Source organism: Syngnathoides biaculeatus, chromosome 15 (assembly GCF_019802595.1).
Source record: "Syngnathoides biaculeatus isolate LvHL_M chromosome 15, ASM1980259v1, whole genome shotgun sequence".
In the NCBI taxonomy this organism is placed as follows: domain Eukaryota; kingdom Metazoa; phylum Chordata; class Actinopteri; order Syngnathiformes; family Syngnathidae; genus Syngnathoides; species Syngnathoides biaculeatus.
Window position 1 is genome coordinate 23,215,514 of NC_084654.1, and position 24,610 is coordinate 23,240,123.

Consider the following 24,610-nt stretch of genomic DNA (forward strand, 5'->3'; position numbering starts at 1 on the left):
GGATGGATGGATGGATGGATGGACGGACGGACGGACGGATTCCGCCGGCTGCTCTAAAAGGCCCATAAATAGCGAACACGGGTAATGCTGAATAATTCAACGCTTTTCTCCGTCTTCCGCTCTCCCGCTCGTACTTTCTCATCTCATTCGTCCCGCGACAAACACCTCCTCGTACGTCGATACGTTCTCGCAAGGAAGGCAGCGGCGCAAATCTTTCGCGCCCCCCCCCCCCAAAATAAACATTCATTGATGCGCTCCAAAAAGTGGAGCAGCTACGTTTTGCAGTGTTATCAGTCACGGTATTTGGAGTATTAAAGACATGCTGGGGGGTGGGGGACCGCAAGAATAAAATTAAATAGAATAAATAATTAATAATAATAATTAATAAAATTGCAAGGTTGCAAGGGTAAATGTTTCTGCAAAAAAAAAAAAAAAAAAGAAAATAGCGGGCCGACGCGTTCTCCGCGCATCCTTCACGCCGGCCGCCCGCGATCAGCGGCTTCGGCCTGTCGTCCTTGGAGCTGTCGAGGGAGGGAGAGCGACGACTTTCCCCGTGGGAATGGCCGCTCGGCGCAATTAATCAATTAGCCGATCAATGAGTTGTCTTGCCGGGGGAGTCGCGTTGCGTTCTGGGCCGCCGCCGCGGCTTCAGTTCACGCACACTGGAGGCATTTTGGACTTCGGACAATACACGTTTGCAAAGTTGGATAAGACTTTGCACCAGACAAAAATAAAAATATGATGTCAATCAAAATACATATCCCAATAATCCCCCGCAAGGCCAGACAGCTTGCAATTAAATCGCAAAAAAACTTGCTTGACTCTACCGTCATATCGTAACACTGCATTTTTATTTTTGGATTATACTGAGACTTTTTAATTCACAAAAATAAAAACAATGCATGATGCAAAGATTTATGAAAAAAATTACGTTATTGATTTTCTCAAGATGGGAAAATATTTTCTTTAATATTAGAATCATTTTATTTGATTTTATTATTTTATTTTAAGTAAATAGAAATGTTCCTAAATTCGTTTTTTTAATGGAAAAAAAAAAGACATTTTCTGGAAAAAAAAAACATTTTCTAAAACATTACTTTCTGGTCCAACATTACTTTCTCATTACAAGATACTATTTCATAAAAAAAAAAAACATGCAAAATTAAAAAAAAAATAGAACTTTATTCCAAGAAGAATTAAAAAAAATATTTGACTGGCAAATTTTTTTCATTAAATAATGCAATTGTTTTATAAAGTGCAAATATTTTTTTCATTCAAAATCCAACAATTCTTAATTCCCCAAAAATATTATCTAAAATTATTTTACTTGTTCCAAAAAAATACAACTAATGCATAATTTGGAACATTTTATCAAAAGATTCTAATTAAAAAAAAAAGAAAAAAAAAAAATATATATATATATACACGCGTCAGTTGTTTGCATATTTCACGCGCTTTCGCTACGGGTTTGCTTCCACGCGGCAATCGTTTTCCCTCCCCTCACCCTCTCTTTTTCCGAAGACTTGTCCTCCTTCCTCCGGGCAAAGCGCCGCTATTTAAATATTCAGCAATCTCTCATTTCGCTCTCACACACACACGAATCGGAGAGAGAGACACGGTAGAAAAAGCAGCCGTGTGGCGTCTGTCAACGAGAGCGTCGACGTGACTCCAGGAAGGTGATTTGAATCCTCACGACTTTGGTCCATCTCACAGTGGCGCTATTGAAACGTAGCGAAAACAAAGTTACGGCTAGCGCGTGGCGAAAAAGTAACGGTAGCGAGTAGCGAAACGTGGGCAGGGGCGCGCAAGCCGTGGGTAACAAAGAGATAAGAAAAGTGAAGAAATTACAATCGAGAGACGGTGGCAGAAATTTTACATCTGTGCTTATTATTTATCGTGGGGGTTCCATTCCTGAAAACCCCCGCAGTAGATGGAATTTGCAAAGTACTGTTCAATTATTCTCCATATTTCAAGTTTCATATATGCAAATCAATGTCAGTATGTGTCACATTACACAGTTATATACTTGAGGTCAGCATCCACACAAGCACTGCTCGAGCGACCCAAAAGTCAACCCAAAGGACGGGTGACTCGCTGGCTAAACCCATCTCAGATCTCCTTGTGGTCCTCTTTTTAAGTACGGGTTGTAGAACGTCAAGGTAAACGTTGCTCTTTACTTGGATTTTGTTCCATATTGTTGGTCTAACCAGCGCCATATTGTTATGAGTGTAAATTAGCTACACTGTTCGTCGAGCTAGGTTGGTATTTGTGAATTTCGTTCATTAAATAAATGAGTATGTTTGTAACTGGTTTCCAATCCTGCAAATTTAAAGAGTTGTTGTGTCCTCCTGTGATTCACTGTCGTCAAATAGCCACCGATTAACTCAACCCAAAAACTGAACTGATCAGAACCAAAACCAAATGAACAAAATCAGCGACGCGCTGAATACGGAATAAGTGAACCGCGATGTAGCGAGGGATTAGCAAAATGGCTCCACGGCTAACACTTTGTAATCATGCGCCGTCATAGAAACCCCGTCGGGATCGCTAACGCAAATGTGTCGTCGGCAACAAGCGGATACGTGCGCTGACACCGTGTCACTCGCCCGGCCGCGCCGCTGCGGCGTTTGCGCTTGTCCCCACCCCCCACCCCCCCGCCCTTACGTCGGCGCACGCACGAAAACGCGCCTCGATCTCCGGAGTCCTCGCCGATGAGCCCTGAACCGTGACCGGGGGGGGGTGGATGCCGCTCGTTACCGTGGGAACGGCAGCTGTGCCCGTTTCCGCCACCGCCGCGACACGCGCGCACCTGGCCGCGCGTTCATTAGCCCGCACCCTCCCCGGCGCCGTCTCACCCGAGGCCACGCGCCCCACTTACCCACAATGCACTGTGGCGCCCTGGCCAATTAGCCGTGTCTGATGTCGATAACCTCTCATTGCCTCTTTTGTTGTTCTTTTCCGCTGTACACGCACCCACACTTGTCTTGATAGAGTGCACTGGAAAGCGCTCTTTACTTTTTTCACGCCCGTTTGCTTCATAACGGAACACTACCGAGTACTCTCTTCTTTCCAGGCTTCTACTGTACAACGGTTCCTACTCTGCGAAGGTGTCACAACTCACCGATCATCAAAATAATCAACAACTAATTTGATGGTCGTAATTTCCGGGCTATAGAGCGCACTTGATTATAAGCCTCACCCGGTTCGTTTTTAGAGGAAAAAGAATTTTGTGCATACACAAGCCGCACCTGATTAAAAGCCGCGTGAAAAATGCGATATTTACAAGAAAAGACGGTACACAGAAAGAGTTTTCAAAGTTTTAATAATATAACTTAGCTTTTCTTTCCAAACAGTGCCCGTGATGCGGTAGTAACACAGCAGCAACATGTTAGCACAGCGCTAACAGGGCTGGTTAAAAAAAAAAAAAAAAACATACCGGTAAAAATCACTGAGACGCGGCAGTAACTCAGCAGCAACATGCTAGCGCAGCGCTAACAGGGCCAGTTAAAAAAAAAACATACCGATTAAAAATCACTGAGACGCGGCAGTAACACAGCAGCAACATGCTAGCGCAGCGCTAACAGTGCCAGTTAAAAAAAAAAACAAAAAAAAACATACCTGTAAAAGTCACTTCCACTGCACATATATTCCACCGGTCTCTCTTTGACCTTAGTGCCCCCTTGTGGCCATTAGCGCAGCGCTAACACACATTGAGCACAGTGGTTTAAAAAAAACATACTGGTAAAAATCACGATACACGGCAATACTTTACTGTTTGCTCGTCCGTGCATAAACCTCTTCACTTTTACCACGTTTTCGCTAATATTACTTTGTACTTATTGAAACTTTTGAACTACTTTTCCATCCTCACAACTGTTAATTCTTTGCTGATCCAGTTAACTTTCTCTGCCAACTATTTTTTTTCTACCGTTACTTCTTTGCAACCGATTGTTTTTGTCCTTCTTCCCAGCTGTGAGTCGCTCGCTACCGTGACTTCCGTGACGGCTGCTTCACCGGCATTACTTCTCCTTCGCCGGTGGTACTAGTATCGTATAGTAACATCTTCCGTGTAGTGGCAGCGTGTTTCCAAACGGGTCCGTAGAACACCACAGCTCTGTTTCTCCCCTTGCTCAGCTCCGATCTGTATGTAGGCTAGCGAGCTAACCTCTTGGTTTGACCTCCATTGCCACGGGACCGTGACGCCGCTGTGCTGAATCCGCCCGCCATGCTTGGCTTGCTGCGTCTTCGCTCTGCTCTTCCCCTGTTTCTGGTCTGGTTCTCTTGTCGTCTGGTTCTCGCTGGCCCCTCACAACGTCGGGCAGGTTGACTTCAAGTGAGGGATAAGTGGATAAGTGGACGGGTCAGTTGCTAAGTGAGTGAATTAGCGAGGGAGTGCACTTGTGAGCTCATCTGTGTAAATGAGTTAGCGAGTCACTGATGCCCTCCCTCGGCAGGACTGCGTTGGGAAGGCGCGGCGATAGCGTCGCGCAGCCGACGGGGACGTCCAGCAGAGCCAGAGTACACAAAAATAGGAAGAACACTGCTACCGCGACGTCTGCGCCACCGTTCGATCTCGGCTACTGTTACAGCGTCCCTTAGCTAACGTTACCGTTTCCGTCCCTGCGAGTCTTATTTCTTAGCTAGCGTTCCGTTACTTCTTCGATTTTGTCCGTGATCCTGTGCCTTTCCTTTCTTAATTACTTCTTTTTCGCTACCGTCACGAGCTTCTCCACAGCTCCTTGTTCACTCCCCGCCGTCGATCAGCACAGCGCCGAAATCCCTCTTCCTGGACCTCGGCGGCGTTAGCGCGTTTGTCTGACAATTGCGCGTCCGCCGGCTCGCTAATTATCTCCTCTTTGCGAGATAACGGCCGCCGGCGGATTACGATTTCGGGAGGCTTCGGCAGATAACGCAATCGACACGTCGCGATTGTCTCGTCGTACACCGGCCCGGGCACCTGTAGCCGTCAATCCGAAACCCTCGGGACGGCTTTTTACGCGCCGTCGCGCTCGTATTCCTTCAAAGTCTCTCGTCGTCTTGCGTATTGTCACGGCTCCCTTTTTCTTCTCCCTCCCGTGAGCCGCCTCGGGCCGCCTCTCGTGTTTCCTTGGCGGTATTCGATTGGAACGGAGGCCTTTGTCACTTTTATTTACCGCCTCGCTGATTCCACGGCTTTGTGTGTGTTGCGGGGTTGTCTTTAACTGCAGCGAGGTGCGTTTGCCGCTTTGATTGCTCTCTTATTTCTCTGCGTTCCGCGAGGCAGAGCCGTGTTTTTGGGCCATTTGTTTGCCGAAAGTGGCCGTAATTCCAAGCACCTGCTGCAAGAGCGTGACGGGAGTTGAAGGTCGACGGAGTTCAGTATTGACGCTCGGAGGGTTGTTGGGGGTGGGGGGTGGGGGACGGCTGAAACGTTGCTGTCACATCTCGGTTACGCTCAGATGGGTTTCGGCTTGTTTTCCCCATCTGAGAATCTGATGGAAATCCACCTACTCGGCTAGTTCCGCTTTTACGTTGGCAACGGCGGACACTCCGAGGTTCTGTTTCTGCCGTCTGGTCGGCCCAGCTCGAGAATTATGCTCACGATAACCGCCGCATTTTTCTTCTCCGTACTGTAGGGATTTGCGAGTTTGGACCCTCCGCGCGTTCACGAGTCGAGGAACATATGACCAATAATTAGAAAAAGTTAACAGCGCAAACTGTCCAGTAACACCCGGTTTTTATATGTATGGGTCCGTGGTAAAAGTGCCCCCCCCCCCCCCCCCGCAGTCTGGTCCTGGGCCGGGATGGTAACGTTCCGCTCCTTATCTGGTGTCGTTCGTCTCCACGGCAACGCCTGGGAAAGGAGGGTGGCGCCAGCCGGTTTTCTGCGTCCAAAGATCGAGGACAACCACAGGCTACACAACACATCCTTGTCTGATTAGCAAATGCGCAAAATTGTATCCGTTGATTAAATGTATAAGGTCATATTCAAGCAAATAATGAAAGTGCAATAAAAGTAAAATAGTCTTCATTAGTCTCTGCTTTGATGCAGTTTTCCTGATTCCTCGCCGTCGGAGGTCTCCCGCATCAGTACGCACGTCATGATCACGATATGTTTTCTGGTTTTAACTTCTGTGGTACTGGATTCCGAAGTCTCTGCTTTGGTGGACCACCCTAGTTCTTGGGTGGCCCTTAGTTTCCTCTCAGATTGAATTATAAATTTTCCAATTTCATTCTAACTTTCGATACCCTTTCGGCTACGGCAATTCCGATCTTTTGAGGCTTGCTATTTTAAGAGTTGCACGGTACCGACCGGGATAGTTGTGCTTTTCTTTCGGTACGGTTTTATCGTACCTGGTCAGCCCACGTTTCAAGGGTTCCGGTTCTGGTGTAGTTAGCATAACGACGAATATTTCCGCACCCGATTGCTAATTATTTGCCAATACGTTGCCACGTCGACAGTCCTAACGTTTAATTGTCGTTTGCCAAGTTTAGTCTCCTGTTTGTGTTTGTGGATTACCAGCACGGCAGGGAATTAGGATTAGGGTGCAACCCACTTCCTCCTCACCACAAAGATTTACTCGTCCCCCGGTTTAGCGGGTGCGAGCGTTCGTTCAGGTTTTTTTTTCCTTTTCTGGGTCACCGTCTAAGACCTGAAGGGAGAAGCTTATCGCTTCCTTTATCGTCATCCACCGTTTTTTGCTTTTTTCTTTGTGTTTGTTTTTCGCAGCTCATTTTTAGACTTTGCCGTCGGAGCATTTTGTTTCCAGCGAATCCCAAATCCCGTTTTAATCAATGTTCAAGTTCGACTCCCGCAGTCATGCGGGGTTGACCCAGATGGGACCGCTTTTTAATTTGCCCGCCGCGTGGCTATTATACTGCCTCCCGGTGGCCAAAGTGGGCACAGCGGAACAAACAGCACCACGAAATGAATTCCAGCATAAAATCATGATGGAAAAACTCTTTATGAAAAATTAAAATTGACGAAACGATCAATACATCATGTAAATGTTTGGCGAGCTGGATTAAACAACAGAGCGTCCCCCTTTAAGAGAAACCTGTAAACAATAATAATCATAATAATCATCATAAAAGACTCAACGGAACGAGAATACAGGATGTGAACGAAAATGAAGTTTCCCGTCCCGCAAAAGTCAATCCCCCGAGCTTCCTCTCCCGTCTCCCGGCTTCCCGTCCTCCGACTCACCCACCTCGCTTCCCATCCCCGTGCGAGGCCGGCGCTCTTTCGTGCAAAGCATTTCGCAGTTTCGAACCCGGCCAACACTGTTGCTAAGCTACCGCAGGAAGTGTCCTGCATAGTGAACGTGTCCCGGCGATTGTGTGCGTTTGTGTTTGTGTGTGTGTGTGTGTGTAATTGACTTGGCAAGGGCACGGATGGTCGTGCACATGAACAATCATAACACACACACACACACACGTATGATGATATCCAGCAGCAGGTTATATTAATATAGTGGCAGGCGTCCCAGTCCCGCTGAAGTCGAGCTGCAAGATGGGGATGATGAAGAAATCCTTCGTTGCATATGCGCTACCCTCAACCTTTTCCTCCCTGTAGTAGTAATAAAGCAAATCATAAAAAGTAAATCATCGCAAGCACACAAGAGACTTCATCATGGCGCACAATCGCACACACACAGGCGACCGCACTCCGCCGCTGTGATGCATTCGTGTATTTCTGCGCGGTAGGCAGTTGGCGCACAAATAATTTATCCATTTGATGGAACCGTACGTTAAAAAAAAAAAAAAATGGAATGGTCCGTGCGCCGTCTTGTATGGGAAAGTAAGTGAAGGAAAAATCTGATGGAAAATTCGGCCCCCTCGAGACGGGATTCGGCGGGCACGTGCGAGTACATCCGGCGGAAAGTCTGAATAAGACGGGAAGTCAGACATTTTGTTTCCAAGGGTCATTGACGACGTATTTTCCAGGCTCCTTCGAAAACAACCTTGTGTGATGCGCCCTGAAATGGTTGCCAGGTAATCGCAGGCCACGTCGAGACACACCCGAGTGTCAACCAACCAAAGGTGCGGGGCCGGGCCCAAATGCAGGACTTCGAGGCAGAGGCATAATGTTCCATGCGGTTTATTCGGGAAATTGCGTCATATGCGGGGTAGCTTTCCGACAAGGCAGAGGCACTGAAACGCTAGGCTCGGCAGGATCCGAAAGACCATGCAGCAAGGTCCAATGACTATGGGGCAAACCAACAAGTCGACAGGACAGGATCAAACAAAAGGGCGCTGAACCGTTGTGACTAGGGAATGGAGAGCCCCACAGGCAGTGAATGCAACTCACTAACAGCAAGACGGGTGTCACCGCCCGGCGCAGGGTCCTGGCCACGCCCCTCTTGGCCTTGCCCATCACACCTAGGGGCAATTTAGAGTGTCCGATTAATGTTTTTTTTTGGGGGGGGGATGTGGGAGGAAATCGGAGTGCATGGAGAAACCCCACGTAAGGTCCTCACAACTGCGAGGCCAACGCTTTACCAGCTGATCCACTGTGCCGCCTGCTCCACAGATATGAAAAATGTAAAAATTGTTAGTCATCATTCCGTAGGGAAGGAGTTGACATCAAAAAACCAAACCCGAAACAATTCCACCACAAGATCAGAGCGACTGTCACTTGGCAGCATGAAACGTGGTCGACGTTTCATGAGTAGACCCCCAAAGTCCCCAAAAGAAGACATACCTGAAGAAACATTTTAATTTCCGGTGAGGTTAATTTTGATCCTCCATCCGTTTTCTTTTGTCGCTTATCCTCACAAGGGTCGCTGGGAGTGCCGGAGCCTATCCCAGCTGTGAACGGGCAGGAGGCGGGGTACGCCCTGAAGTGGTTGCCAGCCAATCGCGGGGCACGTTGAGACAAGCAGTCGCACTAACAATCACACCTAGGGGCAATTTAGAGTGTCCAATGAATGTTGCATGTTTTTTTTGGGATGTGCCCACCGGGAGAAAACCCACGTAGGCATGGGGAGAATATGCAAACTCCACACAGGCGGGGCCAGGATTGAACCCGAGACCTCAGAACCGACCCACCGTGCCGCCATTTTGGCCATTTTTAGGTAAATTCCTCCCGGAGATTCTCCCGCTTTTGCAAGCAAATTTGAGCCACCGAAACCAAATAAATATTCGACACCAGAGCACCGGAAACCTCTATATATTCCCCCCCCCCCCTTCCCAGAACTATTGACTCTTCCGTGACGCGGTCGCCCCGCCAACTGATGGGGTATCAGTCCGGTGTCAGTCTGCCCGAGCGGAACGCGTTATCGCTGCCGGTGCACCTGCCGCCGCGGCGTGCGGGCGACACATTTTTCCCCCTCCACGCTTGCGATCAACAATCATAACTTCAACGGATTCCAGTGTCGATGCCGACGACTTTCTGTTTTTGTTTGGCGTCGTACGCAATCAGGACGAGGGGGGGGGGGGGGTGTCGTGGTTGTCCGAAATAGCAACGAGGCGTTTAGGCGACGCCAGCGCCAGCGATGATGAAAGGCATAAAGAGGGGTTAAGAGGGTCGGATAATGAGAGGGAGTCGGCGGGATAAGAGCGAGTGGGGGGGGGGGGGGGTAAAAAAAAAAACCTGCAGATTTAGGTCAGAGAATCACAAGCGGGTGGAGGATGGGGATGCGCATCAAAGCCACTTGCGCTCAGTGGGAGGGAAAAAGGGCCAAGAGAAAGAAAATACTGCACGGGGCGACGCTTCCATTTTCTGGTTTGATTCAGACCGACACAATCTCGCGTCGCCCAACGCAAGAGTCGGACGCCCAAATTCTTCGCAACATTTGACATTTCAGTTTTTAATACAAGTTTTGTTTGATTTGTTTAAATCAAGGGGTGGGGGGGGGTGGGGGGTGTTGAACTCTGTTTTGTCGCGGGCCGTGGCTTTTCCTCGGAGAGACTGTGAAACCAGAAAAGTCTTTCATCTCATCATATTTACATATCAAATTTATGAACTACTGTAGTTTGGGAGTCGGAAATCAAGGCTAATGGAGTTTTCAGCCGTCGTTTGTGTTTGGTAACAACAATGCTATTAATGTTCGCCACTTATCCTCACGAAGGTCGCAGGGTCCCAGTTGTCAACGCGCGGGAGGCGGGGTACACCCTGAACTGGTCGCCAGCCAATCGCAGGGCACATGGAGACAAAAAGCCGCACTCACAATCACACCTAGGGGCAATTTATCCATCCATCCATTTACTTTGTCTCTTATCCTCACGAGGGTCGCGGGGAGTGCTGGATCCTATCCCAGTTGTCAACGCGCGGGAGGCGGGGTACACCCTGAACTGGTCGCCAGCCAATCGCAGGCCACATGGAGACAAACAGTCGTACTCACAATTACACCTAGGGGCAATTTATCCATCCATCCATTTACTTTGTCTCTTATCCTCACGAAGGTCGCGGGGAGTGCTGGATCCTATCCCAGTTGTCAACGCGCGGGGGGCGGGGTACACCCTGAACTGGTCGCCAGCCAATCGCAGGCCACATGGAGACAAACAGTTGCACTCACAATCTTACCTAGGGGCAATTTAGTGTCCAATTCATGTTGCATGTTTTTGGAACGTGGGAGAAAACGGGAGTGCCCACCCAGAGGAAACCCACGCAGGAACGGGGGAGAACATGCAAACTCCACACAGGCAGGACCGGGATTGAACTGTGAACCTCAGAACTGTGAGGCCAACGCTTTACCAGCTGCTCCACCGTGCACCCTAATAATGTTGTCATTTATGACAATTTGAAATTTGGGTACAGATTTTCACAAGAATCGTGGAAGTTGACAGATGATTTACCTTCATGGGCCACATTAAGTCATGTGGTGGACCAGATCTGGCCCCGGGGCCTTGAATTTGACACCTGTAATTTCAATTATCATCATTAATGGACTACGATTCACAATTTGTAATTCATTAAAACTGGTTAACTTATTCACTGTCAGAGTTTTTTTTTTTTTTTACAGCAAAATGTCTTCTTCAAACCAAAATGTCCAACTTGTCCTGTTCAATTTCACGCAAAGCAATGTAGGAATTCCGATCATAACAATAAAACAAGTCATATCCAGGCATGTGCAGGTGTTGCTTATCTATCGACGAAAGAGTCCAATTTGGTGCCGATCCAAACGAGGACGGCGGGGGGCCCCGGCGAGTTTTCGTTGCGCTTCCATCTGGCGCCGAGAGATGTGAATTTGAAAATTTTGCCGGTCCGAAGGTCGTGCCGAGGACGCGTCCGTGCCCGAGATTTGGACGCTTTTCGGGTTTTACTCACCTGAGTCAACAATTTGGGACGCAATTATTCAGTGCGACTGGAGCTCGGAATATCTGGCCGCTCATCGAAGCGGCAAATTTCTGCATGACTAAAATTCTGATCTTCTCCGGAGACTAAATTGCCTTCGCCGCTGACACAAACGTTGGACGTTGGGGTCAGTGACAACTCGACAGTTTGACGTTTACAAAAAGCTTCGTGAGACACAAAATTGTTTTTGCTCTGAACAAAAACGTAATTTAGGTTGATTGAAGACTTTCTTGTGTTTCTTGTCTTCCATTTCTCAAAAAAATGTTTTATTTTGGTTCACGGAAGACTGTAAATTCTCTCGAATGATGACAAAAAATGTATATTAGATTCCATCACAAGTCAGTATTGTCTTCCATCCATCCATTCATTTTCTCAGCCGCTTATCCTCACGAGGGTTGCGGGAGTGCTGGAGCCCGTCCCAGCCGTCGACGGGCAGGAGGCGGGGGGGGGGGGACCCTGAACTGGTCGCCAGTTAATCGCAGGGGCACTCACAATCACACCTATGGGCAATTTAGAGTGTCTAATTAATGTTGCATATTTTTTGGGGGGGATGTGGGAGGAAACCGGAGTGCCCACCTGGAGAAAAGCCACGCAGGCACGGGGAGAACGTGCAAACTCCACACAGGCGGGACCGGGATTGAACCCGGGTCCTCATAATTGATAGTTGATCCACTGCCATCTTATTTTTCTCGTAGACTAAATTTTCTTCCATTTATCAAAAAATGTTTTATTTTGGTTCATGGAAGACTGTAAATTGTCTGGAATGGGGACAAAAAAAATGTATATTAGGTTCACTCAAGAGTCAATTTTGTCTTCGTTTACAAAATGCACACGGACTGGTCTTTGACGAGGGATTCATCTTGCTTATTTACACACGTTAAGTAAACAAAATGAATATGTTAGTTTCGTCGAAGACTGAATTGCTGATCTTGACAAAAAAAAAAAAAAAATCCATACATTACCGTATTTTCCGCGGTATAAGGCGCACCGCGTTATAAGCCGCACCGTCCACGACTGGTTTTAAAACGTTTTCATATATGCGGCGCATCGAATAGACGGCCGGCTTTACATTATGCATCCATTTAGCTGATCCGAATATAAGGCGCACCTGATGATAAGCTTTTGAGAAAATTATAGTGCGGAAAATACGCTCGGCCGTGTTCCTTGAAGACTAACATTTGTTCCAGATTCACAAAAAGTATATAAATAAGGCCAAGTGAAGACTGTACTGTAAATTGTCTTTATTATTTGATAAAAAGTCTCCGGTTTGGTATCTCTGAGGACGTTGGACGCCATCCCCCGCACGGACAAAAACGGCGTCCATTTTGAAGTGCAAGTCCTCGAGATCTGGCCGCGGTTCCTTTTGTCGGCCGCCAACAAAGCCGACTCCTGTTCCCGTGGAATTGGGGCAGTCTGAGCAATTCCCGCTCAGCCGACCCCGTCGCAGATTTCATTTTATTTTTCCCGCGTGAGAACGAGGCCCGTCAAACATCCCCGCTCGCTTAGCTCGGTTCTCGATTGTTTTTTCCTGACAATGAGTCACCGTGTTCAAAGTTGCACATTTTTACAATCTGCTGGATTTTGCCTACTTCGGGGACCTCGATTTAAGTTCTCAATGATCCTGCTCAACGGCTGTTTCCAGTAGCTTCTTTCACACGGAAACCCTGCAAAATTTACCACATCAGCGAGGACTGTGCTAGCTTAAATTGCGGCCTGCGCGGCTGCGTATCCGGTATAGCGTCCACCAGAAACCGCCACCGCATATCGGAGCTGTAACGGAAGCCGTGGAATTCACACGGAACCCAGCAAAGCCTGATCAATGAATAGTTTTTCACACAGAGATAGTGCAAAGTAGCACCATCAGAGCCATATTAGGAGTAAAAAAAAAAAAAAATCATTTTTTTTTTTTTTAAATGAATGAATAGCTAAGCGGCGGCACGGTGGCTCAGTTGGTAAAGCGTTAGCCTCACAGTTCTGAGGTCCCGGGTTTGATCCTGGACCCGCCTGTGTGGAGTTTGCATGTCCTCCCCGTGCCTGGGTGGGTTTCCTCCCACACTCCAAAAACACGCAACATTAATTGGACACTCTAAATTGCCCATAGGTGTGATTGTGAGTCCGTCTCTTTGTCTCAATGTGCCCTGCGACTGACCGGCAAACAGTTCAGGGTGTACGCCGGCTCCTGGGCGTTGACAGCTGGGATAGGCTCCACAGCAAGTCCCCGCGACCCTTGTGAGGATAAGCGGTGGAGAAAATGGATGGATGGATGGAATAGCTAAGCGTTGGAACCTCGCAACGTGCTGCTCTTTTAACTGGGTTAGCCTCTTCTGCTTTGGCCTATCACAGTGACCCTTCGGTGGAAGCCCCCCAGGGGGCGCTTGGGAGTCCGACTTCCGGGATGCCGTCTGCTTTAGAGCGAGTCCTCCGGGGTGGAGGGGTCAGGCTTGTCCTTGTTTCATGTGCGAATCGTTGCGTCGGCGAGGTCGAAATTCATCGCTCACGTTCCTGGTACATCGCAGAATTCTACGGTCAATCTGTTCCGGAAATCGCCCCAAATTTTGCGGAAATCTGCACTTTATCCCCAATGAGATTGCGTGTGTCGAAAGCAGCGGCTCCTAAACCGTTCCCCACCGAGTCAAGTCACACCTCCCGTGTTCCATCGTAATGCCCAACCTTCAAATTGCAGTTTTGTAGTTCGAAAAGCGTAGATTTGACACTACAAATGTAAACAACTGTAAGATTATGCACATATTTGAACACTGCACTTAAAAAAAAAAAAAAAAAAATCTGTGCTCGAGTAAAGATTCAAAAGCACAACAATAAACATTAAATCAATGAATAATTACTTGCTAACAAACGTTCCTAAAACCTAAAATGTATTTAAAAGTTAAATATAGCCGAACTGTCATTGAATTTTCAGGATTTAACAAAAAGTTTAAGACGCGGTAACATTATGCAGAGTTTGAACATTTAATTGTTTAATTGACCCATTGTTGTACAATTTGAGGATAATATTTTATTTATTTTTAAAAATATGATCACGTGGTTGTGCCCGCAACGATAAACGTGCGAGCTCGATTACATACGAGGACAAAAAAATGACACATTCACGCTCATCAATTCCATCCGGACGACTTGAAGTGAAGCAATTTGCGTTCTCGGCGTCTTTGGCCTCGTTAGCCTGATCGGCGTTGACCCCCTTCGGGCTTCCTCCGGCCCAGTTCTTCCGGTCATTTTCCGACCGAGCGCTCAAACCGGAATCGGCGCGGCTCGGGTCGTCGCGTTGACCTACTAGCACAGAGCGCGCCGCCGAGTCGGACGGTGAAAACATTTGGATCGTAGCGGTCCTGTTCGGGAAAGTTCGGGGGAGAAATTTGGCCCAAAGTCCAGTTTCATAGATCGGTTTGGTTTACGTCAAAAACGTCTGAACTCGACAGTTGGATTTGCGGCAAGTCGTACCTCGCCAAAATGAATTTGATCAATCCGCTATTTGGGGAGTTCCAAGTGATCAAACTTTGAAAAACCGGTTTGTGGACTTCCTGCGTGCGCCGCAATAACGAGCGCATAGCTAGATGTTGATGACACCATCCTTTAATAGCTAAACGTTTTACAAAATAAAATGAAAAAAAAAAACCAAGTCTTTATGCCTGTTGGCTTCAAGCAAAAGTGAAATTCATGCATATTAAAACGTTGATTAGTGGACATCTTTGTTTCACTCCTTGAGAATTCACCCGATCGTAATTAATTGTGAATCCGGGAAAGTCTCCGCCAAACTGTCGTTATTCCGTATCAAGGTCCAGAAATTACGTCTGCCAACGGGCATTTATCGCTGACGTTGTTGTCGAGTCGACGCTAATAGTCGTCGCGCTTGTGACACCGGCCCGAACGGAGTTGCGACGGCGTCGATCTCGCGGGTCGCGGGAGTTGTCTTTCGGATCCGGCTACCGGCGGCGCGGAGCCGCCCGGCGCGATGTTGGGTTTGTAGCCGACCGTCCTCTGCGTCGACGGCCGGCCGTTCGAACGTACTGTTCCGATCTCTCGGACGCTTTTGCCCAACGCTTCTCGCCTTGCCAGCTCGCGATCGGGATGCCCGGCGAGGTCGCGCCGAAGCGGGTATCGCGCTCGCGTAACGGAAGGAGTTCCGACTCTGCGTTTAGGTGATCGATGGAAGCCATTTTGTGGCGGTTCGAAGGGCGGTGTTTTGAACTGCCTGGAGGGTGTCCCGCGACCATTGTGAGGATAAGCGGCTAAGAAAATGGACGGATGAATGGATTGCGACCGTTGTCGTCATTATCCCAGATATAAATTTTTTTTGTTTTTGGGACTTGCCGTCTTTCTGCAGGGTCGCCATGTTAAGACCGGGCAGCTGGCGGCCATCAAGGTCATGGACGTCACCGGGGTAAGTAACGCGCCCGCTCCCACAAAATCCTTCATCTCCCGCCGCTGTAGCCAGCGTGTCATCTAATTAAGAGCGATGAGTCAGCGGCAGCCGGGAAAATGAGGACAGGCCTATCGCCGTGGTAATTTTAGCCGGCGGTTATCAGGGCGGCAGTGTGGTCTCGGGCGTGTCTGCCAAGCAGCGGAGCGCGGGGGATCTCGGCTATTTTTAGAGACGGCGCCCACCGCTCGGGGGGGGGGGCGAAAATCCGCAATATTTTCGCACAAGGGATTGCGTGGCCGTGGCGAAATGTTATCCACTTCCGGAACTTTAGCTTGTCGCCGGATATTTCTTGCTGCTTTTTTTTTGTTTTTTTTCCCTCGCAAAAATCCTGCAAAATTGATGAACCGAGCGACGTATTGCTTTTGACACAAATATGACGATACTTCAAAGTACTGCAAAGGCGTCACGAAGAAGTCACGCAATAGGGAGTCGTTTGCCGGCCGAGTGTGTTCGCGGCCGCTAAAAAAAAAAAAAAATGCTAATTTTTATTATTATGAATTTTTTTTGTTTTTTTTTTTCCTTCTCCTCTTGTGTGTTTTCGGGTCAGGATGAGGAAGAGGAGATCAAAGCGGAAATCAACATGCTGAAGAAGTACAGCCACCACCGCAACATCGCCACCTACTACGGCGCCTTCGTCAAGAAGAACCCGCCGGGGATCGACGACCAGCTATGGGTGCGCTCTAGTTACTCAACTGCAGATGGGAAAGGTCGGTGGGAAGGCGTTTCTCCGACTAGTCCCGCACGGACCGGAAGTAGGCAAGGTGCACTTTTTTTTTTTTGAATGAACGCACGCGAGGAAGTCGGGATGGATGAAAGGAAGGAAACGTGGAGGAAAAGAAGGTAGAAAGGATGGCAAGAAGGAAGCAAAGGAGGGGGCCAAAAAGTATGGGATGCAAGGAAGGGGAGTGCTGAAGGTAAGAAAGAAGGATGCGGTGAAAGGAGGAAGGGAGGAATGCAAGATGAAGGAAGGAAAGGAGGATGATAAGCAAGGTAGTGTCAATGACAAGGAGGAAGGAAAGAAGGAAGAGTGGAAAGTAAGGAAGGAAGCGGCGATGCAAAGGAAGGGAGGGAGGAAAGATGGAGGGAAGCAAGGCTGGGATGAAAAGAAGGAAAACGGAGGGAGAAGGATCGACGAAGGAGGAGGAAGGTGGAGGGGAAAGATGGAAGGTTGCGAAAGGAAGGAAGGAGGGAAACGAGGATGCCAAGAAAGGAAGCAAGAATACTACGAAAGGTAATACGGATAAAGGGAAGAAGGGAGGAAGGAAGGAAGGGAAGTAAAGAAGATGGGATGGAAGGGAGGAAGGACAGGAGAGAAGGAAGGAAGGAAGGAAGGAAGGAAGGGAAAGAAGACGGGATGGAAGAGAGGAAGAACAGGAGAAAAGGAAGGAAGGAAGGAAGGAACGCATGAAAGTAAAGAAAACAGGATGGAAGGGAGGAAGGACAGGAGAAAAGGAAGGAAAGGAAGGAAGGAAGGAAAGTAAAGAAGATGGGATGGAAAGGAGGAAGGACAGGAGAAAAGGAAGGAAGGAAGGAAAGTTAAGAAGATGGGATGGAAAGGAGGAAGGACAGGAGAAAAGGAAGGAAGGAAGGAAGGAATGATAAGAAGATGGGATGGAAGGGAGGAAGGACAGGAGAAAAGGAAGGAAGGAAGGAATGTTAAGAAGATGGGATGGAAAGGAGGAAGGACAGGAAAAAAGGAAGGAAATAGGCAAAGAAGGATAATATGAAAGGAAAGAAGGGTAAACGAAAAAAGGAAGCAAGAATACTATGAAAGAAAATAAGGATAAAGGGAAGAAGGGAAGATTAAGGGAGGAAAGAAGGGAATGTAGCTCGGAAGGAAGGAAGGAAGGAAGAAGGAAGGAAGGATCATATGAAAGGAAAGTCCATGATGGAGTGAGGGAAACGAGTATAAAAGGAAGACACAACAGTGAGGAGGAAGGGAAGAAGCAAGCGTGAAAGGAAGGACGGAAAGTAGGTAGGATGGATGGAAGGTTCAAAAAAGGACATGAGGAAGGAAAGATGGCGTGAAGGAACAAGGGAAGAAAAGACACAAGGATGGTGTGAAAAGGACCCTTTGACCTCAAGTGAAATCCGCTTATTTGAAGGAAGGGTTGATTTTCACACCTGCAACTTCGTTCCCACGCCGCTCGTGGCGGAGGATAAGCGCGCGTAAACGAGGCAAGTCTTAAGCCAATAATGCGGACAAAAATGCAAAGCTAACCTCGCGGAATCTGTCGGAAAAAACAACGCAGAACTTACAAGTGACCCCTTGAGAAATACGACGTCACAAACACACACAAAAAAAAAAAACCACACTATTGTTTATTTACTAATTCAAAAAAAAAAAAAATATATATATATATATATATATATACATATTTTAAAAAAATCCTGGACGTTGGCACACATGAAACGACGTGGCGGGACAGACCCGGCCCCCGAACCCGATGTTTCACACCTGTGTTTTGAGCACGGACGCCGTTCCTTCGTGCAAACACTCGGGAAGTCCTTTCACGCCGTTTATGAATTAATCATTCGCATTAATCGCATAAAATGTTGTCCTTCATGTACTTATGCTCATTTTCTCTTTGTCGGAGTTCATTTTTGGTCACTTTATGTTTTTATTCACGCATTTATGGTGTACTTTGTCTCAACTTATGGTCACATTTTTTTAAACATATTTCACAGTATTTGTCATCCATGACTTTATGGGATTTTTGTGTTATTTTTCCCGATCATCGCTTTGTGTTTTTTCATGTATTGATCAATTACTTAATCAATCAATCAATCAAAGTCGTTCGAGTTGGTCCTTTTTGTGTGTTTTTGCTGCTGTTTTTATATCAATCTGTCATGAAAAAAGGGCTAATGTGCCCCCGCCCCGGTCACTCGTTCCCCCCCCCCCCCCGAAAAAAAAAAAAATAAAATAAAATCATTCTCCGCAGCTGGTGATGGAGTTCTGCGGCGCCGGCTCGGTGACGGATCTGATCAAGAACACCAAAGGCAACTCCCTGAAAGAAGAGTGGACGGCTTACATCTGCCGAGAGATTCTCAGGGTGAGCGTCGCTCGACTCGTCCGTTCGCCGCCGTTTCTCCGACGTCGTCAGCGCGACACGTTGGAGACATCTGTAAAGCTGTCGTTCCTCTTATCGGTTCCGTGGCAGCGTGGACGCAAAGAATTTATCTCATAAACGCGATCCTTGAGATGGGACACGTATGGAATCGAATATCGTAATTCCCGGCCTACAGAGCGCACCCGGTTATCAGCCTCACCCAGTACATTTGTAAAGGAAATACCATTTGGTACATACGTAGGCCAGACCCGTGTAAAAGCCGCAAGTGCCCACATTGAAACACGAGATATTTACAAAGAAAGACGGTTTGCGGAGAGTTTAACGCTAGCGCCGCCACGCCAACGGTAGCGCTAGCACCGCGCTAACAGGGGCGGTAAAAAAAACAAAAAAAAACATGCTAGTAAAAATCACTGAGACACGGCAGTAACACGCTAGCGCAGGGCTAACAGGGCCGGACCGGTAAAAGTCACTTCCTCGGCACATATATTCCGCCGGTCTCGCTTTTACCTTTTCCGCTCCAGTGCCCACTTGCGGCCGTTAGAAAAAAATTGCACAAATTAGCCACATCGCCGCCACGCTAACGGTAGCGCTAGCACCGCGCTAACAGGGCCGGTAAAAAAAACAAAAAAACTGCCGGTAAAAATCACTGAGACACGGCAGTAACACGAAAGCGCAGCGCTAACAGGGCCGGAGCGGTAAAAGTCACTTCCTCGGCACATATAGTCGCTCTTACCTTTTCCGCTACAGTGCCCCCTTGCGGCTGTTAGAAAAAAATTGCACAAATTAGCCGCATCGCCACCACGCTAACGGTAGCGCTAGCACCGCGCTAACAGGGCCGGTTTAAAAACAAAAAAAAACATGCCGGTAAAAATCACTGAGACACCACAGTAACACGCTAGCGCAGGGCTAACAGGGCCGGCCCGGTAAAAGTCACTTCCTTGGCACATATATTCGCTCTTACCTTTTCCGCTCCAGTGCCCCCTTGTGGCCGTTAGAATAAAATTGCACAAATTAGCCGCGTCGCCGCATAAATTGCAGGTTTGAAAACGTATAAAATAAATTATGGCTTTATAGGCCGGGAATTACGGTATGTGCCACCGGGATTAGAATTTGAAATGTAAAGTGATGGCGGCACGGTGAATAAATCGGTAAAGCGTCGGCCTCACAGTTCTGAGGACCCGGGTTCGATCCCGGCCCCGCCTGTGTGGAGTTTGCATGTTCTCCCCCGTGCCTGCGTGGGTTTCCTCCGGGCACTCCGGTTTCCTCCCACGTCCCAAAAACGGGCAACATTAATTGGACGCTCTAAATTGCCCGTAGGTGTGATTGTGAGTGCAGCTGTTTGTCTCTATGTGCCCTGCGATTGGCTGGCGACCAGTTCAGGGCGTACCCCACCTCCTGCCCGTTGACAGCTGGGATAGGCTCCAGCACTCCCGCGACCCTCATGAGGATAAGCGGCAAAGAAAATGGATGGATGGATGGATCTATGTAAAGTAATCACATTTTCAATAGTTGCTACAATTCGCTGTCTAAAATTCACGGTCCGTGTCACCAGGAAAGGTTACTTCAGGTCAGAACCGAACAGCCAGCCAATCCCGTTACGCTTTCTGAGTACGTGACGTCACGTGACTAAGAAAGGAGAACTGCGATTGGCCGGATGTTGGAATTGTAGCAGCCATTGAAAATGTGATCACTAAACATTTCAAAATTCAAATCCCGGCGGCACTAATTCACGACCACAGTCGCGGGTCTTCTTTCGAGGCGGCGTCGGGCGACGGGAGGTCCTCTCTGGGAAACGAAGCGCCGCCCGTTCCCGCTCGTCATCCGCCGCCGCCGCCGCGTCCTTCACCCGAGCGCTTACGCCGCGCGTTTGCGTCCAGGGCCTGACTCATCTCCATCAGCACAAGGTCATCCACCGAGACATCAAGGGCCAGAACGTCCTGCTGACGGAGAACGCCGAGGTCAAACTAGGTGGGTTGGCGTCGCGTAAAAGCCGCCGGACCTTTTTATGCCCGCGCTGTAAAAAAAAAAAAAAAAAAAAAATCATTTTACCCATTAATGGACTTTATTGGTTCATTCCAGTTTATGAGTCGACGTTTTCTGGGTCGTTTGTTTTCATTGATTTTGTTTGTGTCGGGGGGGGGGGGGGGGGGTTGAAAGCGTAGGATTAGCAACTTTTGAAGGATTATGTCGGTGTGTATGTCATCTCATTATCCGAGCCGCTTATCCTCACGGGGGTTGCGGGAAAGCTGGAGTCCGTCCCAGCTAGCTTCGGGCGGTAGGCGGACCACGCCCTGAACTGGTCGCCAGCAGATTGAGCGCACCAAAGGCAGGCGTGTGTACCACTACACCGTCAGTGACTCTGTACATGAGGATGTTTTGACCCCCCCCCCCAAAAAAAAAAAAAAATATATATATATATATATATTAATTGATTTAATTTACTGGCGGAACGGTGGATTTGAAATGTAAAGTGATGGCGGCACGGTGAATAAATCGGTAAAGCGTCGGCCTCACAGTTCTGAGGACCTGGGTTCAATCCCGACCCTCATTGTGTGGAGTTAGCATGTTCTCCCGTGCATTCGTGGCTTTTCTCCGGGCACTCCGGTTTCCTCCCACATCCCAAAAACACGCGACGTTAATTGGACACTCTAAATTGCCCCAAGGTGTGATTGTGAGTGCAGCTGTTTGTCTCTATGTGCCCTGCGATTGGCTGGCGACCAGTTCAGGGCGTACCCTACCTCCTGCCCGTTGACAGCTGGGATAGGCTCCAGCACTCCCGCGACCCTCATGAGGATAAGCAGCAAAGAAAATGAATGTATGGATTTTTACTCTTTACATCATGAGTCGGCGGCACGGTGGATCAGATGGTAAAGCGTTGGCCTCACAATTCTGAGGTCCCGGGTTCGATCCCTGACCAGCCTGTGTGGAGTTTGCATGTTCCCCCCGTGCCTGCGTGGGTTTTCTCCGGGTGGGCACTCCGGTTTCTTCCCACACCCCAAAAACATTAATTGGACACTCTAAAATTGCCCCTCGGTGTGACTGTGAGTGCAGCTGTTTGTTTCCATGTCCCCTGCGATTGGCTGGTGACCAGTTTGGGGTGTAACCCCGCCTCCTGCCCGTTGACAGCTGGGATAGGCCTTGTGAGGATAAGCAGCTAAGAAAATGGATGGATGGATTTTTACTGTTTAAATCATTAGTAGGCGGCACGGTGCGATTGTGAGTGCGGCTGTTTGTCTCCATGTGCCCTGCGATTGGCTGGCGACCAGTCCAAGGTGTACCCCGCCTCCTGCCGGTCGTTGACAGCTGGGATAGGCTCCGGCACTCTCCGCCACCCTTGTGAGGATAAGCGGCAAAGAAAATGGATGGACATCATTAGTAACTAAACAAATCACAAATATTTTGCAGAATATTTGTCATTTTTTAAAATCTAGATCAGATTACCCAGTGAAAGAAATAGCGTCAAAAGTATCGGGTCAGCCCCCTTCATTGTCGTACGTTGACGGGGGGCCGTGGGGGGGGCTCCTCCCCGCAGTGGACTTTGGCGTTTCGGCCCAGTTGGACCGCACGGTGGGCAGGAGGAACACGTTCATCGGGACGCCGTACTGGATGGCGCCGGAGGTGATCGCCTGCGACGAGAATCCCGACGCCACGTACGACTTCAAGGTGCTCAAACGGCCCCGCCCCACAAAACCGTGGGTCACCTTCCCCGCTGATCGTATTTTGTCTGCCGGCAGAGCGATTTATGGTCGCTGGGCATCACGGCCATCGAGATGGCTGAAGGAGCGCCACGTAAGCATACGCGCATACGTTTTCTGTATTATTGGATATCACTTTAAAAAAAAAAAAAAAAAAAAAAAGGTGACCCGACACACCTCCCTGCGTGACCCCCGCAGCGCTGTGCGACATGCACCCCATGAGGGCTCTCTTCCTCATCCCGCGAAACCCCGCCCCCAGACTCAAGTCAAAGAAATGGTGAGAAATTCGCTCACTCGCGCCGTTCGTGCGGAATTTGATTCGATTTCATTTTTCATATTTTGTTTTTCTGGGTGCCTGTTCAGGTCCAAGAAGTTCCAGCTGTTCATCGAGAGCTGCCTGGTGAAGAGCCACGGCCAGAGGCCCAGCACGGAGCAGCTCCTCAAGCACCCCTTCATCCGGGACCTGCCCAACGAGAGGCAGGTCCGAATCCAGCTCAAGGACCACATCGACCGCACCAAGAAGAAGCGAGGGGAGAGGGGTGAGAGTCCGACTCCGCTGTTTGCTTTCTTTTTGGGTGTGTGTTTTCTCTCGAGGGAGTCTAGAATTTGGAGAGCGCCGGGAACGTCTCTCCTTTTCGAAGGCCAGACTGGAATGAGAAGAGTTCTCTAAAATTGGCCCCAGGATGGAATCAGAATGAAATCAAAATTGGATCTGGAATCGAATTAACTCGTAAATCGGTCAAACCAAACCAAAACCAAAAAAAAAAAAAAAAAAAAAAAAAAACCCCACAACCGATCATTTTGTTCGGGGAATCTCACGTTCAGAAGAGCTCGTTTAAAAATCATCCACCCATCCATTTTCTTAGCCGCTTATCCTCACACGGGTCGCAGGGCATGTTGGAGACTGGCAGGAGACGGGGCACACCCTGAACTGGTTCCAGCCAATCGCAGGGCACGTGGAGACAAACAACCAATTGCACTCACAATCACACCTTGGGACAATTTAGAATGTACAATGTAATGTTGTGTCATTTTGGGGTGTGGGAGGAAACCGGAGTACCCGGAGAAAAGCCACGCAGGCACTGGGAGCACATGCAAACTCCACACGGGCGGGGCCGGGATCGAACCCGGGACCTCAGAACTGTGAGGCCAACGCTTTACCAGCTGAACCACCGTGCTGCCCTCTTCTAAAATCATTTCAATCACATTATCAGAAGCTACTCTGGGATTGGAGGAATCTATAACAATTCATTTTTCTAAAAAGGAATCCAAATAAGCGGCACGGTGGATCGGATCAGCTGGTAAAGTGTCGGCCTCAGTTCTGAGGAGCCGGGTTCGATCCCGCCCACGGCTGTGTGGAGTTTGCATGTGCTCCCCGTGCCTGCGTGGCTTTTCTCCGGTTTCCTCCCACGTCCCAAAAACAAGCGGCATCAATTGGACACTCTAAATTGACCCAAGGTGTGATTGTGAGTGCGATTGGTCGTTTGTCTCCATGTGCCCTGCGATTGGCTGGCGACCAGTTCAGGGTGTAACCCCGCCTCCTGCCCGTTGACAGCTGGGACAGGCTCCAGCACTCCATGCGACCCTCGTGAGGATAAGCGGCAACGGATGGAATCCAAATGCAGCTGCCAAAGGGAAGCTCGTCTTTGAAATTACGGGGAATTGTTTTTTGAAGGAGCTCTGGAATGAGGCGCAAGCTCCAAAATATTTGAAAGGAAGCCTGGAATTATAACTTTGTTGTAAAATCCATAATTTTCTGCAGAGAATCTGGAACTCAATTGCTTCAAATTAGTTTTTTGTTTGTTTTTTTTTTCTTGAGGGAATTTGCAATAAGGGGCTGCCCTCAAATCAGTATTTATCTGAGGGGATTGTTGAAATGAAAATTACTTTTAAATTTGCAAAATACTGCAAAAAGAATTTTGTAGTCGCTGTAATAAACGACCAAAAATCACACGCCGATTAAAATAACTCATCCCGAGGAGCCAGTCACAAAACGGATGATTCAGGTTTTCAAATGGGTTTGTTTTGAGGACTCGTCGCGGCAACGCAGCCCCGAGGACGACGGCGCACCCTCAAAGTTTGTCACACGGTAAACATCCGCTGACAGACCTCAGTTCCGCTTAGAAGG

General features: G+C 48.5%; 1 protein-coding gene across 12 annotated transcripts in view; it reads left to right on the plus strand.

Moving 5' to 3' along the window:
- Positions 1-24,610, plus strand: part of tnika (TRAF2 and NCK interacting kinase a) — a 68,462-nt gene that overhangs the window by 14,835 nt on the left and 29,017 nt on the right. For all 12 annotated transcript variants that reach the window (XM_061842822.1, XM_061842823.1, XM_061842824.1 and 9 more), the window contains exons 4-11: positions 15,618-15,674; positions 16,264-16,389; positions 18,659-18,769; positions 20,665-20,755; positions 22,320-22,450; positions 22,522-22,576; positions 22,681-22,759; positions 22,846-23,021. In XM_061842822.1, the coding sequence (XP_061698806.1) occupies positions 15,618-15,674; positions 16,264-16,389; positions 18,659-18,769; positions 20,665-20,755; positions 22,320-22,450; positions 22,522-22,576; positions 22,681-22,759; positions 22,846-23,021 (826 nt within the window). The remainder of the gene's footprint in view (positions 1-15,617; positions 15,675-16,263; positions 16,390-18,658; positions 18,770-20,664; positions 20,756-22,319; positions 22,451-22,521; positions 22,577-22,680; positions 22,760-22,845; positions 23,022-24,610) is intronic.